We start from the raw sequence: 20,000 nt of genomic DNA, 5'->3' as shown, positions 1-20,000 counted from the left end.
TGGGTGACCCTGTATTTCCAAAAAAAAAAAAGAAAAAAAGGAAACAAATAAAAAGAAGAGAAAAAATGGACAAATACGTATAGTAGCTTGGCGTGCAAATTCACTCGCGTGCAGAGTCGAACGGATCTCGTAAAGAGCCGAGAAAGGAGTCGCTCGAGAAAGTTCGGAATGCGTATGGAGTACCGGAGGGACGACGGTTAGGGCCCCAAAGGGCCTTGCTCCTCTCTCGCTCCACCCGACGATTGTAAATCAGAGCAAATTGATCGCAAATCAGCCACGTCGGACCCTCCCACACGGCTCGACGCGAGAAAGGAAATGAGTGGGGAGAAAGAAGAAAAGGGAGGAAGGAAGAGAGGAAGGAAAGAAGGAAGGAAGAAAGGAAGGAAGGAAGGAAGGAAGGAAGGAAGGAAGGAAGGAAGAAAACGGGGCCTTATCGGTGGGTCCGAGTATAGCGCGCGAGCGCACGCCCACGCGTGTGAACGTCAATGTGAACGTTTCCCTTGTATTAACTCTGTTGTATGTGCCGTTGAAAGCGACACACGGCGGTCCCACAACCTCGAGCTCGAACGATGGGCCTTAAGCTCGTTCAGAGACCCTTAAGAGACTGCACCTTAAGGCGGCGTCGTTGTCGTCGTCGGTAACCACAAACGTGCCGACAAACGTTGTCTACCTAGGAACGACCCCACTCTTTTCCGAGTAGCCCATCCCTTCCCCATTCCGGGGCCTTACCGAGCATCTTCCACTCAACGTTAATACTCTCTTCCTATTCTACTAGTTGGAATAGCGTTCGACTCTGTAATAGATTTTTAAGGATATGTATATGTGTGTGTGTGTGTGTGTGTGTGTAGATATATATTTTTTCATTTCCATCATTAATAGATAGAAATATTTTCTATGAAATTATCTCGACGTAATTTGGCCTCGATATTTGTCTACTATAAGACTTCGAACGAAAATCGATACACCTGGGGATCCTATTAATAATAGAAAATTTGTCTGGTTAATTCAATCCGGTAGTTTGAATGTTGACACCCCTGGTATCGGATGACGATCTTCACGTGATTCCTGTCTGTATATCAAACGTAATATTCTCTTCAAGTTTCTCGCTCGATGAACTGAAGTTACACCAGTTGGACAGTTATTTCTGTGAAGTCACGGAAGGGAAGTTCGCGTCTCTTCTATAGATATCTTAGAGAGAAGACGCGACACGAGAAGAAGAGGTACAAGAGAGGTTGGCAGAAGCGGCGTTGGTAGAAGCAAGCGACGGCTCCTGGTCTCGGTGGATGGATACGGACAGGTCCGCATTGTATTCCATGGCCAGTAAATCCTCCTCCTCGTAGTGTAAATGAGAGAACCAAAAGGGAAGGAGGATGGTGTAGTTGGGGTCCGAGAGAGAGAGAGAGAGACAGAGAGAAAGAGATAGAGTGTTGAGAGAGAGTCTCTGGCCAGTTTGACTTGCTTCGGAAGCTGGAACGCGAATTTCTCGAAACACAGAAAGACGGAAAGATAGGGAGAGAGAGAGAGAGAAAGAGAGAGAGAGAGAAAGAGACAAAGAGGAACAGGATGATAGCGAAGAAGAATAAAAGAGAAAGATAGAAAGATAGAGATTTATCTCCTTTGCAACGGGCCTCTTTGTCGCCAGCCGCGGTGAGAAGTTCACATTTTTCAGCATTTTTTTCCGTAAGAACCGACGCCTCTACCTACCTACCTATCCTCAAGCACCCACCAAGCAAACTTCTCTCTCTCTCTTTCTTTCTCTTTCTTTCTTTCTTTCTCTTACAGACTCTTGTCCTCTTATTTTTTCGCGTCTTTTACAGTCGCTGGCGTTTCGGTGGCGACGAGCCGCCGGCTTGTCGTTTGACCGTTCCGTCCGGCTACTGGAACCGGCCGAATTCCACGTGTGCTAAAATTTCCTGGAAACCAACTCTTGCTCCCGTCTCTTCCCTAGTTCTCTCTCTCTCTCTCTCTCTCTCTCTCTCTTTCTCTCTTTTACACTCTCTGTCTCGATCTGTCTGGCTGGTTTGTCTCTGGTTCTTCGGTTGACTGTTTAAATATAAGGGAATACTCATGAAAGTCGAGGTAACTATCCTTCGTTAACGATCCGTTTCTACAATTCTAGACGTTTGATTTACTCAACGAGAGCGGAATCTAACGCCGCAGTGAAATCTTCTTTGGTTAAAATCGAATCCTGATCATTTTCTGATTCGATCTTCTTTCTTTTTCTTCTTCTTTTATGTTAGAGATAGAGCGGAGGAGAGAGAGGAAGAGAGAAAGAGATTGGTGAACAAGGATTCATATCTGATCGAATATTTTCTCGCTGGACGATTTCAGGATAGGAATCCCTCTTCGATCCTATAACGAGCAGGAGAAAAATTCCGATCAGCCGACAAAGGGTTCGGGCCTACTCGGAAATTACAACGTTTCAATTAGGAATCGATCGAATCGATCATGCGGGGATGGGTCTGCGCGATATTCTTTTTCTTCAATCCTCCGATCATCCACCTTGTCATCATTATAATCATCATCGTTATCGTCGTCATCGTCGTCATCGTCGTAGTCGTCGTGTTATCTGTTTCACTTAGCATCGTCGTTTGATCGATTCTTACGATATACAGGGTGACTAACTCTAATCATCATCAAATCTTTCAACTTCGTATAATCCTATGACTTCATTAAAAAAGGGAAGAAAGATTCATATACGAAGGAAGAAAAAGTAAATAACGTTTCAGTCGCAATTTATCGATTTTCGTCGATATACTTGCGATCTGATTCTCACGAAGCAAAAGAGTCGATCATATTTTGTTGTAGTTATTGAATCGATCAAAGAATTTATTCGTCGTTTAACATCGTCATATAATCTTCGATTGGAACGAAATGTTGAATGTAGAAAACTGATAACTAATTTTGCTAGTTATTGCTCACCCAGTATATACATACATACATACATACATACATACATATATATATCTTTGTCGAATCCTAGGGATCCTCAGTGAGGAGGGCTTCAGAGGCTAAAGCCGACGTGCCGACCACTTTGCATAGTTTAGTGCGGCGACACCTCCCGGTGTCAATTAAATCCTCGTCGCTATCGGACCGTCTTCGAGTGGTCCTTTTCTTGGACTCCTCTCTGTCTCTTTCTCACTCTATCCTTGTCTCTGTTTCTTTCTCTCTCTCTCTCTCTCTCTCTCTCTGTCTGTCTTTCGTGTCTCTCTAATTTTCTTCAAGTCTACGGACCATCGAACGAAGTCCTAGTACTGCCGATCAAAGGGAAAGGAGACCAGAACGCATTCCGATCGGTTTCTAATCTCTACTTCACTGAATGAGATGACAAAGACGGAAGACCGATTACTCTATCCCTTTTTTTTCTTTTTCCTTTTTCTTTTTTTCTTTATCTCGTTTGATACGTTTCTCTTCAAAGATTTTTTTTTAAAGATTTTTCTAGAGGTTACACACTTTACTCACAGACGAAATATACTTTATCTCTTTTTTTTTTTTTTTAAATTCCTTCATCATTATTTTTGCCTACTTGAAGAACATTATCTCGATTTCACACTCGAAAGATTCTAATTTATAGATATTCTTTTTTAAATTTATTAACAAAATCGAGTAAGTATATCGATCGATTTCTTTCTCTTCTCTTACATTCCCGATCAATATTCGAATGAATTATTTATCAGAGTTTTCTTTTTTTTCTTTTCAAAATCCAACCATCCTCCAACGATCTTAATTTTATTCTTAAGAAAAAAAGAAAAGAAAAGAAAAGAAAAGAAAGAAAAACAGAATTCCATATTTCAAATAATCCTAACATTTGATGCACATTTGATTTCATTCCTCAGGGATTCTCTTCCTTTATTCTCATCGGAAGATAGACTAGAACAATCCTACGAAGAAGGACGTGGCCCTTTCTAACATTGCTCCGGGCATCTAGTCGTCGAAGCAATTTGTATGCTGATGGCTATCTTCGTGGAATAATTTATAAACGATATTAAAGCGAGCTCTTTTAGCTTGGCCACGCAACACGCCTTGATACCGAACAACCCTTACACTTACACTTCAACCTTCCTGCTCCTCTTACCCTATCCTTTTATTCCTGTAACTATTACTATTACTATTACTATCACTACTACTACTATTACTGCTGCTGCTGCTGCTGCTGTTGTTGTTGTTGCTGTTGTTGCTGCTGCTGCTGTTGCTATTGCTGCTATTACCATTACTACTATTACTTATTTCTATCCATACTGGATAGGAAACTCCGGACACCGATTTGAATTTATCGATTAGTATTTTTTACAATCTGTCATGTACTTTTCCTTCCCCTTAGTACATACATATATACATACATACATATTATATATATATATATATATGTATGTATATATACATGTATGTTACTTACACGTTAAGAAAAAGTGAATTTAGAAACGAGGAGAGAGAAGAGATTAGGATGTTCAAGAAAGAGAGAGAGAGAGAGAGAGAGAGAGAGAGGTTGCTACCTCGATCGAAATTTCAAATGGTGACTGTGTTTTTGTGCTTTAACGAATAAATAAATAAAAAACGCATCGATCTTTCGTCGAAAGGAATTCCGCCGGATACATTAGATACTTGTACTTGCTTGATAGTTGATAGTTGATACTAGTGTGCTTCAAGTCCTTTGAATTTTTTATTATATCATTCTTACGTACGTGTGTGTATGTGTTGATAAATATACTTGAACGACTTTTACGATACATCCGGAAAAGGTACTGATTATTTTTTTCTTCTTTTCTTTTTTCTTTATTTTTTTTTATTTTTTTTTTTTTTCGTAAACCGACGTGTACAGATCCAATCAATCAATTTCGTGGATCTTATTTTATTCTTATTTTATTTTTTATTCGACGATTTTCTTTTTAGATTAAATCTTTCTTTTTTTTCTTTTTTTTTTTTTTATATATATATATATATATACATTCTCGAAATATTTTTTACATGGTATACCAACTTACAGATATTTGTTAAACTAATTTTAAGTGCCAGGAAAAAGGTTTATAAATATTTTTCTTACACGATATACATAATACATTCTAATATTTTGTTTAGCGACAAGAAGTTTTACTAGCTCTGGTAATTATTATTTAACAAATTTATCTCTTCAATTTTTATTTTTCTCTTCTCGTAACTTAAATATAAATCTATCTACCAACAAACAAAATATATTTTAACATGTTCCTTTCTCTTACGATATTAAAAAAAAAAAAAAAAAAAAAAAGAAACAAACAAAAAGAAGAAACAAAAAAGAAAAAGAAAACGAATAAGTAACTTCTTCTCTGCGAAGTTCGTTTCTACGAAAAGAAAAAGTTAAAATTTTGAGAACAATATCGAAGCAGGGGGAGGGGGTTAAGAAAACAAAAAAAAAGTATTTGGCGAATGTCAAATTAGTTGCGGTAAGTAGTTACATCAGACACACACACATATACATACACACACGCACGCAGAATTTGTGGGTAAGTAGTTATATAGGCTCACGTGAACCTTCGTGAAAATCGTGACCCCATCGCGTTGAGACGCGAGACAACGAAAAGACAAGCTGCTTTCGTGATCGAATCGATTACCATCAAACTGCCTCATTACTTGGACTACCGTTAGAACAAGAAAGAGATAGATAGATAGATAGATAGATAGATAGAGAAGGACAGAGAAAAAGAGAGAAAGAGAGAGAGAGAGAGAGAAAGAGGACTCAAAGGGAATCGAAAAAAGGGACTACGATAGAAGTCAGCCTGTGGTCGATACTAACGTGTACCCTCTTACATATTCTCTCTCTCTCTCTCTCTCTCTCTCTCTCTCTCTCACTTCCTTCTAGTTTGACGTTTCATTAATTTATTTGTCCTCGTCGTGCACGAATCACGTGACTACTCCATAGAGCAATTTTCTTCTTTTTTCTTTTGCCTTTTTTCTTCTCCTTTTCTCTCTCTCTCTCTCTTTTTTTTCTTTTTTTTTTTTTTTATGTCGTAATAAATCTGTTGTACCATTTTCTTTTTGCGTGTTGCGAAATGACTAGTCGATTGATAAAAAAGGAAAGAGAAAAAAAGAAGGAAGAAATTGTCGAATAACATCATCGATTAGTTATATGTCGTTAACTCTAATTTTTTGCTTCTTTAATATCGCAATAAATGATAAAGTGTATTTATGTTTTATGTAATATAGTAAGTAAGTGAAATGAATTATCAACTGTGTATCGATAATAAATTTTTTGTATTTTTTTTAACCTAACGCTTTAATATTTTATTGATTTTCTTTTCTAATTTTTTGTTCATTTTTAAATTAAGTTCGATTGATCTCTCTCTCTCTCTCTCTCTCTCTCTCTCTAGTTTTTAACCAGATATTCATAAGAAGAAGAAAATAAATATGTATAATGTTTTGATATATGGATTCGTTGATAGAAATGCAAGAAGCCGAGGAGTCACGATACATAATTCCTAATCTGGAAAATCTACTAGCCGTGACATTCCATTTTCATGGTCAATTAAATGCACCTCGGCGTTGGGATGAATCGACGCTTGCTAAACGATGATGACTCCTCGATCCTTTCACTTAAATCGTGTCAGATCGATCGAGATGATATCGACTCTTGTCTCTCTTCGTTCATGATTTTTATCATTAACGTGTCTTATCTCAATGATTTACGTGAACATTCGATGCCTACCCTTTAACGCCATTTTATTCCTCATTTTATACCTATTAATTGTTTCTCATTTATACCCATGCATATTTACTTAAGTCTATCTATCTTTTTTCTTTCTTTCTTTTTTTTTTTTTCTAAGATTAACGATTCCAATTAAATATTATTTAGAAATTGATTTCAAGACTATCATTTTGTATTTATATAACTTTTATCTTATCGGAATGATATTTATTTCCTTTTTTCTCCTTAAACAAGCATATTTCAATATTAAAATTTGTTATTTTAATTAAGAATTAATTGATATTAATCGTTCCCCCTCTCTCTCTCTCTCGTTTCCTCTCATCGAGATGACTCGACTTATTCCGAATTAATTCTATTTCCCTTTTTCTTTCCCTTTCCCCGGAAAATTTCGAAAGCAAAATTAAAAAAAGGAAAATAAAGAAAAACAAGAAGAAAAAGAAGGAGAAAAAAAGAAGAAAGAAAAGAAAGAGTAAAGAAAGATGCGTAAGTTTAAAAAAAAAAAAAACTCTTCGTTAAGTACACAAAGACAACAAATTTGTTTTTAGAGGTATATAATCGCAAGAAGAAGATTCTTAAAAAGTAGATGGTGAAACGCATTCCATTCGATCTCTTTTTACGTTGGTGCCGACGTATGTGTCGGGTCGACGTCCTCGACGAAGTTTTCGACCGTAGTAATCGTCGTCTTAGTTAGTCGTTGGTAGCCGTTGTAGTCGTTGTCTGGTAAAAGAAAAAGGGTGTTTGGAGAGGGGATAAGGGAGGAAGGGAAAGAGGTAAGGAGGGAAAAGGGCTGTCAACGACAGTAGAACCGTAATAGTGCGTGCGGAGTTCTCGAGCGTTTGCTTCGTGGTCGATCTTACCTTTATACCTACGGGATCTAACAGGCAACTCTGATGTATCTTGCAGCTGTCGTTTCACACCGATAAGATCGCAGGAATTGACAATTATTATACCTTATGGTGTAGTAAGAAGAAAGAGAGAGAGAGAGAGAGAGAGAGAGAGAGAGGTGGAAAAAAGAAAAGGAAGAGTCAAGAAAAAGAGAACAAGAAGAAATAAGAAAAGTATATCGAGGAAATATGAAGAAGGAAAAAGATAACGAGAAGATGAAAATATAATGACGAATAATGAGCGTGTAGTAAAGTAGACGATAATACAGGATGATGAAAGTGTTGATAATTAATTGAAAGAAGAAGGAACGAGGGAGAGAAGGGAATATATGAGAAGGGTAAAGGTGGAAAATTATTTGGAAAATGCAAACGGGGAAATATAGAGATTAAGAAGAAAGGAAAAGATATAAGGATTATGAAGGAAAAAGAAAAGAGAGAGGCAGAGATAGAGAGATAGAAAAAAAGAGGAAAAGAGAGAGAAAAAATAACTCAAGGCTATTTTTTATTTGTTAAATTAATATATATATATATATATATATATATATATATATATGTCTGTGATTTTTTTTTTCAATCACACACACGTCGACCTCCACGAACGAGAAAAATTTTGTTGCTTTTTTTTAAACAGCATAAAGGAAAATGACGATTCAAGGATGTAGGAGAAGACTGCGTGAATTAGAGAGGGACGATTGGTTGGGTCTTTTTACAATGTAGAGATACATGGAACATTAGAAATTTAACGTGCAAGAAGGAGTTCACTTTTTGACTCGTTGGCCACGCAAGACTGGCCCCGTTTATTGCTTTTCTTTCATTTTCAATTTTCTTCATCTTCATTTTTATTTTCATTATCATTTTCATTTTCATTTTCATTTTCATTTTCTCTCTCTTTCTCTCTCTCTCTCTCTTCTTTTTTCGTTCTCACTCATACACTCTTTCTTCTTACGCACTGATTTTCTCTCTCTCTCTCTCTCTCTCTCTTCTTTTTTGTCTTTCTCACACACATCTCTCGAGAAGCAGATTAATGTCTCTTTATTAATTAATTAATTTATTTATTTATTTTCTTATCAACGCAACCACTTCGTTTCCTGTCCCGAAATTTGTTTTTAGAATAAAAAAGAAAAGAAAAGAAGACGATGAAAATTAATAATTCTTGTTGATTAATTTGAGATTGAGGAAAGAAAGAAGGAAGGAGAGAGAGAGAAAGAGAGAGAGAGAGAGAGAGAGAGAGAGAAAGAGAGAAGAAGGAAAATTAAAAACATTTATGTATTTTTCTTATCTCTCCCTCTCTCTTTCTCTCTCTTTCTCTTTCTCTTTCTTCACTTGTAATTTTTTAAACACAATATTCGAATGTTTTTTTTCTCTCGAAAAAAAAGTTTTCGACGAATCGCCATCTTTCTTGTTTCTTAAAACATGACATTTTTATGGGACAGATTAGGTGTTTGACTTTCTTTTTTTTTGTGGTCTTATTTAATCGAATCCACAGATTGGTGTGTGTAGATACACTTTTACAACAATGGTGCTCGCACACGCAATGAATATACGTATATTTGTTATGGATCTTGATCGAAAGAGAAAAATTTAAAAATTTCGATTTGCGAGATAAAGAATGAACGAACGAAGAAAAATTATTAGATCTTGGAGTGTTTTGTGTATGTGTGTGTGTGTGTGTGTGTGTGTGTGTGTGTGTGTGTGTGTGTGTGTGTGTGTGTGTGTGTGAAAAGAACGATCGAAGGGTGACGAAGATCGATTTAATTTAATTTGTCTATTAAACGATCGACTTTCGTTTAATTGTAAAAATAAATTAAAACAAAAACAATGAATAATAAACGAACAATAAGATCGATCTTTTTCTTTCAGAAAAGGAGAACTTATTTGATCCAACGAATTTGTTGAAAATTATTAATCCAAAAGAATGCATGTAAAAACAAATAAAATAAAAGATACGTCAATTTTCTATTTTTATTTATTTCTTTTTCTTCGAATAAAATTATAGAATGATCTAATCGAATCGAATCGAATCGATCGATCGATCGATCGATCGTTTGGTACCCATCGATCAGTGTGCCATGCAAAAAAAAAATTAGATCTTTCATTTATCTATTTCATCTGCTCTCTCTCTCTCTCTCTCTCTCTCTCTCTCTCTTTCTATTTCTTTTACTATTTCTCTCACCTTTCCTTCATATCGATCCTCAACGCATTCCTATTTCTTTTTTTTTTTTTTCTGGTAACTCCTTATCAGATGTTATCTTCCATTTTTTTGCTTCTTTCATTTGTCTCTTCAAATCTTATCCCTTTTACTTTATTAACGATTTGTAGCTTCTTTTAAAAAGCCTTCTCCCTTTTTTTTCCCTATCATTACATACTCGATAATTATCTACATCAATTGTTACTATTTATACAAAGTTCTTAGCCTCGGCTTGGATTCGTCGTTTTTTTCTTCTTTCTTTTTATTTCTTTCGAAATAGTTAGAAGAAAAAAAAAAGCAATAATAGAAAGAAAGAAAACAATAAAAGAAAAGAAGAAAGCAACAAAAAGAAACGAAGAGAAAGAAAAAAAAAAAAAGAAAAAAAGAAACGAACACATCAAAAAAATGGAGCAAAGAAAAATTGTTTTTCGGAATTTCGTGAAAGATATTGAAATTAGAAAAGCTTAGAAAAAGGGCCTTGATACATCCTATCTCATTTTCATCTCCGAACGACGTCGAAGTTAAACGACGAATCCAATCCGATCGGTGTCTACGATTAAAAGTTTTCGAGAGAGAAAAATGATGTCCACATTATTTTTATTTTGTATGTACGTGTTCGTGTGTGTGTGTGTGTTTGTAATTGCATGTATTAGTATATGTTCGTGTATTTATTTTTTATACCTCTTTTGTAGTTTCTTTCGTTAAACTTGTAAAATTTGGAAGCAAGGAGAACGATCCTTGGATCTTGGATCTGATCCTATCGATCCTTCTTCTTGCGCGTTTTACACCGAGGAAGCCTCGTCGTCGTTATTCCGTGATTTTTTTTTTTTCTACACCACCAACCACCTCACCCCAACACACCCGCCCACTTTTTACCCCCACCACCATTTATATTTCCTTTTATTTTTATTCTTGCAAAATCCTGCGAGCGTTATATACGTCGATCGAAAGGAAGAACAAAAAAAAAAAAAAAAGGAAAAATAAAAAAGAAGAAAAAAAACGCGATAAAATTTCAGATGAATTGATCGATCGATCGATCGATCGACCGATCGATCGATGATCACTACGGTGAGTGAGGGGGTGGGGGTAGGGATAATCGGTACGAACGATCGGCCGTGCGTTTCGTCGATCGATATATAATATATGTATGTAAATAATACATATATATATATATATTATATATATATATATACTATATCTATCATTTCTAGCCTCGAACGAAATCGACGTAAATATTTTACCTACGTCCAAAAAGATGGTGATCGCGTTTGTTACGATCCGTTTTGTTAATTTTTTTCTTGCGCCATTTTTTTCTCTCTATTTTTTCTTCTTCTTCCCCTTCTTCTTCCTCCTCCTCCTCCTCCTCCTCCTCCTCCTCCTCCTCCTCTTTCTATTTTCTAATCATTCGTATAATTAATATATTCAATAATTAATACAGAGTGGGATAGAGGCGTAATTTATATTTATATATATATATATATAATATAATATAATATATATATAATATCACTAGGGTACATATGTACAATGGGGGCGGGGACCTTCGCAAATAATATAATTAGGATGTGCTTTTTTTCGTATTGCAAAATCTCACGAGCATTCCACAGATATATTTATCTTCTTATTCTCTCTTTCACACTTTTTCTCTCTCTCTCTCTCTCTCTCTCTCTCATTCCTTCTCTCATTCTCTCATTCCTTCTCTCTCTTTCTCTCTCTTTCTCAAGCCTTTGTTATAGAGTTCGCTGCATATTATCGTACCTTCTCCTTCTCACTTTCTCTCTTATCCTTCTTCCTCTCCCTCCTTTTGTAGACTCTCACGATCGCTCGGCCGATCGATACGCGACGACGACGACGACGATGACGACGAAGACTACGACAACGACGACGACGATGAAAACGACGACGACGACGACGAAGACGAAGACGACGGTGATGCCATTTTCACGAATCGTCGTTTTTCTCGTTAATTCAAAAATGTCCTTCGAAAAAGTCCTTTGCAACGATGAGTGAAAGAGAAAGAGAAAAAAAGAGAGAGAAAGAGAGAGAGAGAGAGAGAGAGAGAAAGAGAGAAAAAGAGAAAGAAAGAAAGAAAGAAAGCAATAAGAAGATAAGGAAGATTGAGAGGAAAAGGACAGACGAGGACACTCTCTCTCTCTCTCTCTCTCTCTCTCTCTCTCTCTCTTTCTCTCTCTGTTTCACACTCTCGCATTCTCACTTTGTCACTCTCTCACTCTCTCACTCTCCCTCATTTTCACATATCGGAGAAAGAAAATTGCACTTTAGTTTTGATAGATAATATTTCTTTTTTTTTTCTTTTTTTTTCTTTTTCTTTTCTCTTTAGTTTTATCCTTTGTAATAATCGTTCACATATCGGCGATAAGCGAGAGTTCCACACGGATCAGGATAAGAACGACAACGATGATAACGTGCTTGTGAGAGTAAATTATCGAGAGAAGAACGAGCAAGAGTTCGAGGATCCATTCGGACAATGAGATACGAAGATTCCTCTCGCGCTACGAGGGCTCCGAGGTCGAGTCAGGTTCCCTATCATCCTCGGACGGATCGTCGAGATCGAGGGAGCCATCGTCGGGATCGAGATCATCCTCTAGATCGTCGTTTGTGCTTGTTACAGGCTCGTTCTCCTGTCACGGACTCCCCCCGCCTCCCGTTTCGCCGTCGCCACGGTGTCCAGGCGTTAAACTAGGACTCCTTCTCCTTTTATCCTGAAGACCGTTGACCATGTTCTCGATCGACTTTAATTCACCCGCTGAGCCCGATGTCGTGGTACCTAACGTAGGAGGGCCACCGGTCGTAGCGGATACGGTTGCCGGACCACCGGTAGGCGTCGGTGAACCAGTAGCTGGCCTTGGCGGTGGTGATCTCGGGCTGAGAGTTCTACTTCCTGGTGTAACAGTTTCGAACGCCGAACCATGGGATGGTGCCGGCAATGTATAAGGAGCGAATCTATGCCCTTTCAATTGATGCAAAGGGCTAGCCAATGGATGTGGGTAATGAGCGAAAAGGGCCGGATGTTGCGAAGCCGCTAATGCCAATTGAGCGTTGAACAACATACTCGGTGTAACGCCACCGTGTAGACCCAACGGACTAGGCGGTATCAATGGACCCGGACCTGGGTATAATCCTGGTACAGGTGGATAGAGGTACGGTAATAATGGCGGATGCAATGGTGGACCAACCGATACGTCTGGACGTGGCCCTTCCGATCCTGCCGCACCTCCCGACACTCCACCGCTCTCCGAACCCGATGATTCGCTACCCTCTCCTCTCTCGCTGGTTCTATCGTCCCTTTCCCGAGACTGCTCTCGTTCCCGATGATGATGAGCCGGATGTGGAGTCTCCGGACCAACGACGTCCAATAATTTATCCTCGTCGTCCATCATATCGTTTGCCGAATTCGACGATCGTCTTTTATCCGGAGATGCTGGACCACCCGACGTCAAACGAGAACCGCCTCCCGATACCGTCAACAGCGCCTGCCTTCTGCAACAAATAGACGGAGTTAGCAATCTTTTATAATTTGTTTCATTAACATCAATTTTATCAACGATTTTTTCTCCAACAGCGAAGTAAATTTCCATCGAAGAGACCATCTTCCCTATTTTATTTTTTATAATCTCTCTCTCTCTCTCTCCCTCTCTCTCTCTCTCGTGCTACCATCCCTTTCCCTAATTAAATAGTCTCTCTCTTTCTCGATACGATAATGAAATTAAGTTTTAAATATATATAACCGGTCCAATAAAAACGATCGACTTGGTTAGTTTTCCGTCGTAATAGCAAAGGAGTAAATGTCGATGGGGAAGGTGAGGAAGGTGAGGAGGAGGGAGGAGGGAGTGGAAAAAAGATAGATCGACTTGACACGGATTTTCAAACGGATCGGAAGGTGCTATCGGTTTCGTCGACCTCGGCCGAGAAATTCCAGGCGATCGCGGAGCCGCGACGACGCAAAGAGCGTCGCATGGAATCAAAAGATCCCGACGAGTCGACGACGATAATTCATTCTCTCTCTTTCTCTTTCGCATACATACGTAGCACGTTTAGCAGCATTATAAAGGTTGTCTCTCTAACGTAAGTACATTGCTTGCTTGCTTGCTCGCTTGGTTGCTTGGCTTGCTTGGCTTGCTTGGTTGCCTACTTGCTTACCTACTTGCTTGCCTACTGCTGCTGCCGCTGTTGCTGCTGTTGCTGCTGCTGCTGCTGCTGCTGTTGGTACTCTACAATATGGGATTTATGCGAGTGGGTAAGCGTATCGCCCCGAGGTGCACAGGCTCTTGTGCTATTAAATTAATTATCTTAATTACACCTTCGACGCCTTTTCCAAGTGTAAAAGATCGTCCTCGTCCTCGTCCCCCATCACGATAGTAATCTTAATGCATTATATATATATATATATACGTATGATGTGTGTGTGTTTGACTGTATATGTTTGTATGTGGCTATTTTTTTTTTTTTTTTGTTAATCAGATATAGCGATCATTCAGTCATTCAGGTTTTCTTTTTTATACGTAATAAAAAAATTCTAGATATGTTCACTTTTAATATTTATTCGTTCTTTTCTTTTTTCTTTTTCTTTTTTTCTTTACGTATTTATTTATTCCAAAATGTTTTCAACGAGGAATATAGATTATAAGTGTTTGATCATTGTTTTATCTGTTTTCAAACAAGATACAAATATCATTCGAGTGATTCTATTGACTGTAGGAAAGGTAACATTTTTTGATTTTATATCGCTCTATTGTTTCTTACATTTTTATGTATTTTAATGGTTTTTGATGCATAAAGAAAAACAGAGAAAATAAAAAAAAAAAATTAGAAATGAACTTTGCTGTAAGAAACATATCAATATGTTTCTGTTCGATTCTGATTAGAAAAAAAATCATTGCTATGTTCATCGAGAATAATTTTATACACAGAAACATATCACGAGAGAGAAAGAGAAAGAAGGAGTGTGTGCGTGTGCGTGTGCAAAAGAGAAAGAAAGAAAGAAAGAAACGATTTGAAAAGACGTTGAGTAGTAAAAGTCGAAGGTTTGATCGGCCGGTGTGCTGTAAGAGGATGCCTAACTCACTTCGTGGCTTAGAAGAAAAAATTCTTTGAACGAGGAACGTGAAACGAGTACGTTACGCGCATGTGTAAATACATAGATAGTATTTTCTATAGCTACTGTCTCTTTCTCTCTCTTTCTCTTTCTATATCTTTCTAATGTAGATATATTATAGGTTGGTCCACATAAAATATTACGAACACCTACTGAAAATTCGTAAATTAGAAAAGGAGCCATTAACAACATTTTTCATCGTCTCGAAATTAAATTCATCTGGTTTCGAATGAATCATTAATTAATCAATTTAGAAGTATTAAATAAAATAAAAAAACAAAAAAACAAATTATGTACTGGTGTTATATTAATATATTAGGCTAACTAACTAAATATAAGATTATTCGAGAAAAGAAGAAAAGAAGTCAAATTGAAGAAAATATCTTCTCTATATAAATAAAAAAAAATATATCTATATATATACATGTATATAACTATATTTATAGTAATAATTTTGTTTAGAGAAATGTGACTTGTAACGGTTTAAGTGGACGAACCTGTAGACTTTGTCTATCTTTTTCTATCTTGAAAAACACGTACGTAGGTAACGTTCGGTGAAAAGGAATTGGAAGGCTCGATTCTAAGTATGATTGTGAGTTAGTATCACCGTTGGCTGGGAAACTATTGCTTATATAGAAAACTAGTATCTCTTTCTCTCCCCTGGCATGAATTATAGTCGGTTCAAGTAAGGTATAATAAATTTCCCAGGGTCCGCGGTGTGGAGCGCGATCGTGGCTTCTGTAACTGTGAAACTGTTGCGCGATCGTTTTACAAATAATGCGTGCGTGCGTTCTAATCCTTGGAAAAGTTAGATCGTTCGCTGATCACGTTGCAAATTCCTTTTAAGTATACACACAGATATATATATATATATATATATATATATATATATATATATATAAAGGAAATAAAACGAAATAACAATAATAAAAACGAAAGATCTAACAATGTATATTCTTCTTCTTTTTTTTTTTTTTATTTGGGTATTTATTCTGATTGGTTTAGAAGATTCTTTTTCGTTAGATCCAATTCAAAATAAAAATTCTAAGTATTAATAATTTTATTCTTGATATTTATTTTCATTTCCCCATGTAAAATTTGTCAATTAAAAATTCGATATTATTCTACAAATTTTTTTTTATAGAATATAATTTCTTTAGACTTTGATTAGATGACGGTGTAAGTCAAATCTCATCTCGATTCGGAAGAAAAAGAAAAATACGAGTTACTTGATTATTGTATTAAAAAATATTGATGACAACGAGAGTTAAATATATCCAAATATATTATGTAAAAAAAGAAAAAAAAAAAAGAAAATTAAAAGAAAAAAAGAAAGCAATTGATACGTCGATTTGATCTCTCGCAAAAATTTAATTAAGATCTTTTATCAATTATAAAAAATTAATTCGATTTGAGGAGAAAGTTTTAATTTATTAACGATCTATCTATTTGTCTATTTACTTTCTAATTTCATTTCTGTCAAATGCAAAGACGTAATGATCGTATGTAGTTGTCAGAGATTGACACGAAATTAGTCTCGTCTAATTTCGTTAATAAGAGAACTTGAAACTTGCGATCTCGCTTTGACTAGCGTGTTTCTGTCTATCTATCTATCTATCTCTATTTCTCTAATTCTAATCTTCCCCTATGATTCTCACCGATCTAATATAGCTGTTCTGATTTGCGAACACTCTCTCTCTTTCTCTCTCTCTCTTTCTCTGTCTGTTTGCTGTCTGTCTTTATCTCTCTCTTTCTAATCGCATTATTTCACGGTGAGAAATTCATGCTTTTAATCTATACAATCAACGTTTCACACCTTCGAGTTCACTCATGAAAATTATAGATAATCGATTAAAGTCGTCGCTAATCATGACAATCATTTTGATCTTAAGACGATTAGATAGCTCGTTTAAATCGATTAGAATTTATTAGAAATAAATAATATTCAACGTGTTTCATTAATACACTTCGTACGACGATTAATATTTTTATTTTTATTTCAAGAAGCCATAGAAAATAAGATGTAATTAATTGATGTATGTATATCATTATTGTTATTATTATTATTATTATTATTATTATTATTATTATTATTATTATTGTAACCATTTAACAAATTAATCTAATAAAATTAATACATCAGTTCTATGACTTATTATATATTTTTTTCATTTTTTATGTAATGTCTATAGATATATCTAAAAAAAAAATGAAATAAAAAATCAAATATAAATAAAAAGTGATTAGAATAATCGATTAACAATTGACAGGGTTCATTGTAATTTTTGTCTAGCGATTAGAAGGATAATTAAGTAAAAAAAATTTTCGTATGATTAACGAAAGAAAAAGAGAGAGACATGTAAATAGGATGAGAGACATTGTAAAATTACATTTCGATAGATCGATAACGCTTTACTGTTACGTAATAAGATTTGCTATAGACACAAATACCTGGTATTAGAAAAGAACGAGGTGAGAACGTGAATGTGAAAAAGAGAGAAAAAGAGAGAAAGAGAGAGAGAGAGAGAGAGAGAGAGAGAGAGAGAGAGAGAGAGAGAGAGAGAGAGAGAGAGAGAGAGAATTCTAGCACGAGGTATCGAAGAATTAAGAATGATCGATCGGACAACAAAATTATTTTCTCTTTTTTTCTGTCTTTCTTTCTACTCTTTTTCTCGAAAGAAGATAAAAATGACCTTGACCCAATATCTAAATGACTAAGTGTTCGAGTTTACTCTTCCCTCGCAAGTCGATTTAATTCGTACATAAAAACACTTTTCAATACTTAACTAATCACGATGAAATTTTGCTGCGTCGCATTTTTATCATTAATCGACTTTGATACGCGTTTTTTATAATCCAACGTTATCGACGAAATATGAAATATATATAAATGAATAAATAAATAATCGAACAAACGGAATAACAAAAGAAACAAAGAATAATATGAAATAAGCAAAGAATAAAGAAAAAAGAATGTAATTTGAATTCGTTTAGAGTAGAGAGAAGAAAAAAAGAAAAAAAGAAAAAAGAAAAAAGAAAAAAAAAGAAAGAAAGAAAGAAAGAAAGAAAGAAAGAAAGAAAGAAAGAAGACCTTAACCCATTAGTTAAATAGGATTAAACAGCCAAGATGTGTAGTAGAAATTAATCAAGGCATTTTATATAATAGTTCGGACAAATTTAAGCTTCGTTGTAAGTCCCAGATAGAAGAGTAACACAGGCTGGACACAACGAGAGGCTTAACGATACCCTAATGCCGTGTAATGCGATCAGAGAACGAACACACACACATACACACACACAGCAGACAGACAGACAGACAGACAGACACATACACACGCGAGTGCAACTCAAACGTAAATGCAAACGCAAACGCAAACGCAAACGCGCACATACACACGCGCGCAGACGCACACGTAACAATTTCTATGTGTATGTTCATTACATACGAACTCGATGCAACCGAGACGGTGTGTTCACTCTTTGGTTTCAGACGTAAGCGTGATAAATCAATAGTGAGCCATGTAAACAGGATAGAATCCATCGATAAGTAAAACCCTAAGCATTACTCGACGTTCTTTCCTATAGTGACATCATCATACTCATAGACTCATCATCACATAGACTATAACTAATCATTACTACGCTTGAAATTTTGTTAAAAAATAATTCCTTTCTTTTATATATATATATATATATATATATATATATATATATATATATATATATAACCGATCGACCTAAAGACCCAACGATATGACATGACTTTCAATAATTATAACTATCTACAAGCTCTGCGATTATTTTCATCGCAGATGTTCACTCGAAATCGTCTGTCCAACTACGATTATTCTCCTTACCATCAATATCATCTAGATGACTAGGTCTAAAGATATCGATAAGATAATTTTTATTCAAAGTAGAAAATAGATCAAACATATTGATAGGGTTGAAGAAGTGAAGTAGAAGAGAAGTCAGGAGAATGATGTTAATTTGGATTGTATGTATATATTATATAATAATATATTAATATATAATCACCATCACATATCTCATAAAACCTGATGATAATGATATGACCCAGGTTGATCCCACCCGCATCAACGAGATTCACTCTCCTCTCTTTTTCCCTCACTTCCTCTTACTCTCCTTCTTCTCCTCGACTACTCTTAGCGTCAGACAAAATGAAAACTCAGCTTGACGTTGCCTTTGACAGGACTCGTTCTTCAATGCGAGCTGTTAGTATCATCATCATCTTGTCCTCTATATCTCTATCTCTATCCCTCTTTCTCTCTCTCTCTCTCTCTCTCTCTCTCTCTCTCTACTCTTTTGCATCATCCCCGTCGTCGTCTCTTTGCACGGAATTATAATCACCCCATCGGCGAGTCTACCACCCCGTTCATCACCCCTACCGGCTCAACCCCCTACCACCCACTCACCCTCTCGTTTGCACCGTGATCAACCCTCGGTGGGGTACGAGGGATGGCTAACACACTCCGTACGCGTTTTAACCCCGACAAAAGTAGAGAATAGAGAGATCGGAAGCGACTCAAAGTGATCCCAGGAACCCCACAGTCAACCTTGGATTAGGCGATGTCGCGTGGGTGGAGAAAGGCCACAACCGTGAATTCTCTCTTTCCTCTTGAATCTCTCTCTCTCTTTCTCTCTCTATTTTCCCTTTCTTCCTCTCAACCCTCTCTGTCTCTCCTACCCCTTATCCTTCTACTGCTACTGTCGAAGCTGTTGTACCCTGAATTTTAAATTACGCAACGTCTCTCGTTTTTTCTCTGCTTGTGTATGTCTGTATCTTTCTCTCTGTGTGTGTGTGTGTGTTTTATTCTTGGTCTAGTGACTTTAGAGATAGAAATGAAAAAGAAATAAAAAGATATATATATATATATATATATATATATATATATATATATAGTGTGTACTTTTCAATGAAATATTTTATTTTGTGTTCTCGTTTTATAATTTGACTTTTAATAAGTAATAATTAAAAATGTTCATGATCACGTTACTTCGAAAAATTTCTCTATCATTTCAGTATTACTTCATCAAGTAGTCGTTACGGTGATTACGTTGGCCATGGTAATAAATCAAGGCAAAAAAGTGTTTTCACGTCGAAGAGAGCAA

The 20,000-nt window shown here is 36.2% G+C and overlaps 1 protein-coding gene across 5 annotated transcripts in view; it reads right to left on the bottom strand.

The window, feature by feature from the left end:
• Positions 1–12,015: 12,015 nt before the first annotated feature.
• LOC122633656 (optomotor-blind protein-like) overlaps positions 12,016–20,000 on the bottom strand; it is a 111,668-nt gene continuing 103,683 nt past the window's right edge. For 4 of the 5 annotated variants that reach the window (XM_043821799.1, XM_043821798.1, XM_043821796.1 and 1 more), the window contains exon 7: positions 12,016–13,252. In XM_043821799.1, the coding sequence (XP_043677734.1) occupies positions 12,397–13,252 (856 nt within the window). In that variant the 3' untranslated portion in view covers positions 12,016–12,396. The remainder of the gene's footprint in view (positions 13,253–20,000) is intronic. The other variant, XM_043821797.1, reaches the window with a different exon arrangement.

Source organism: Vespula pensylvanica, chromosome 13 (genome assembly GCF_014466175.1).
Source record: "Vespula pensylvanica isolate Volc-1 chromosome 13, ASM1446617v1, whole genome shotgun sequence".
Lineage (NCBI taxonomy): Eukaryota > Metazoa > Arthropoda > Insecta > Hymenoptera > Vespidae > Vespula > Vespula pensylvanica.
The sequence above is the reverse complement of the archived record's forward strand: the minus strand, read 5'-3'. Positions and strand labels throughout refer to the sequence as shown.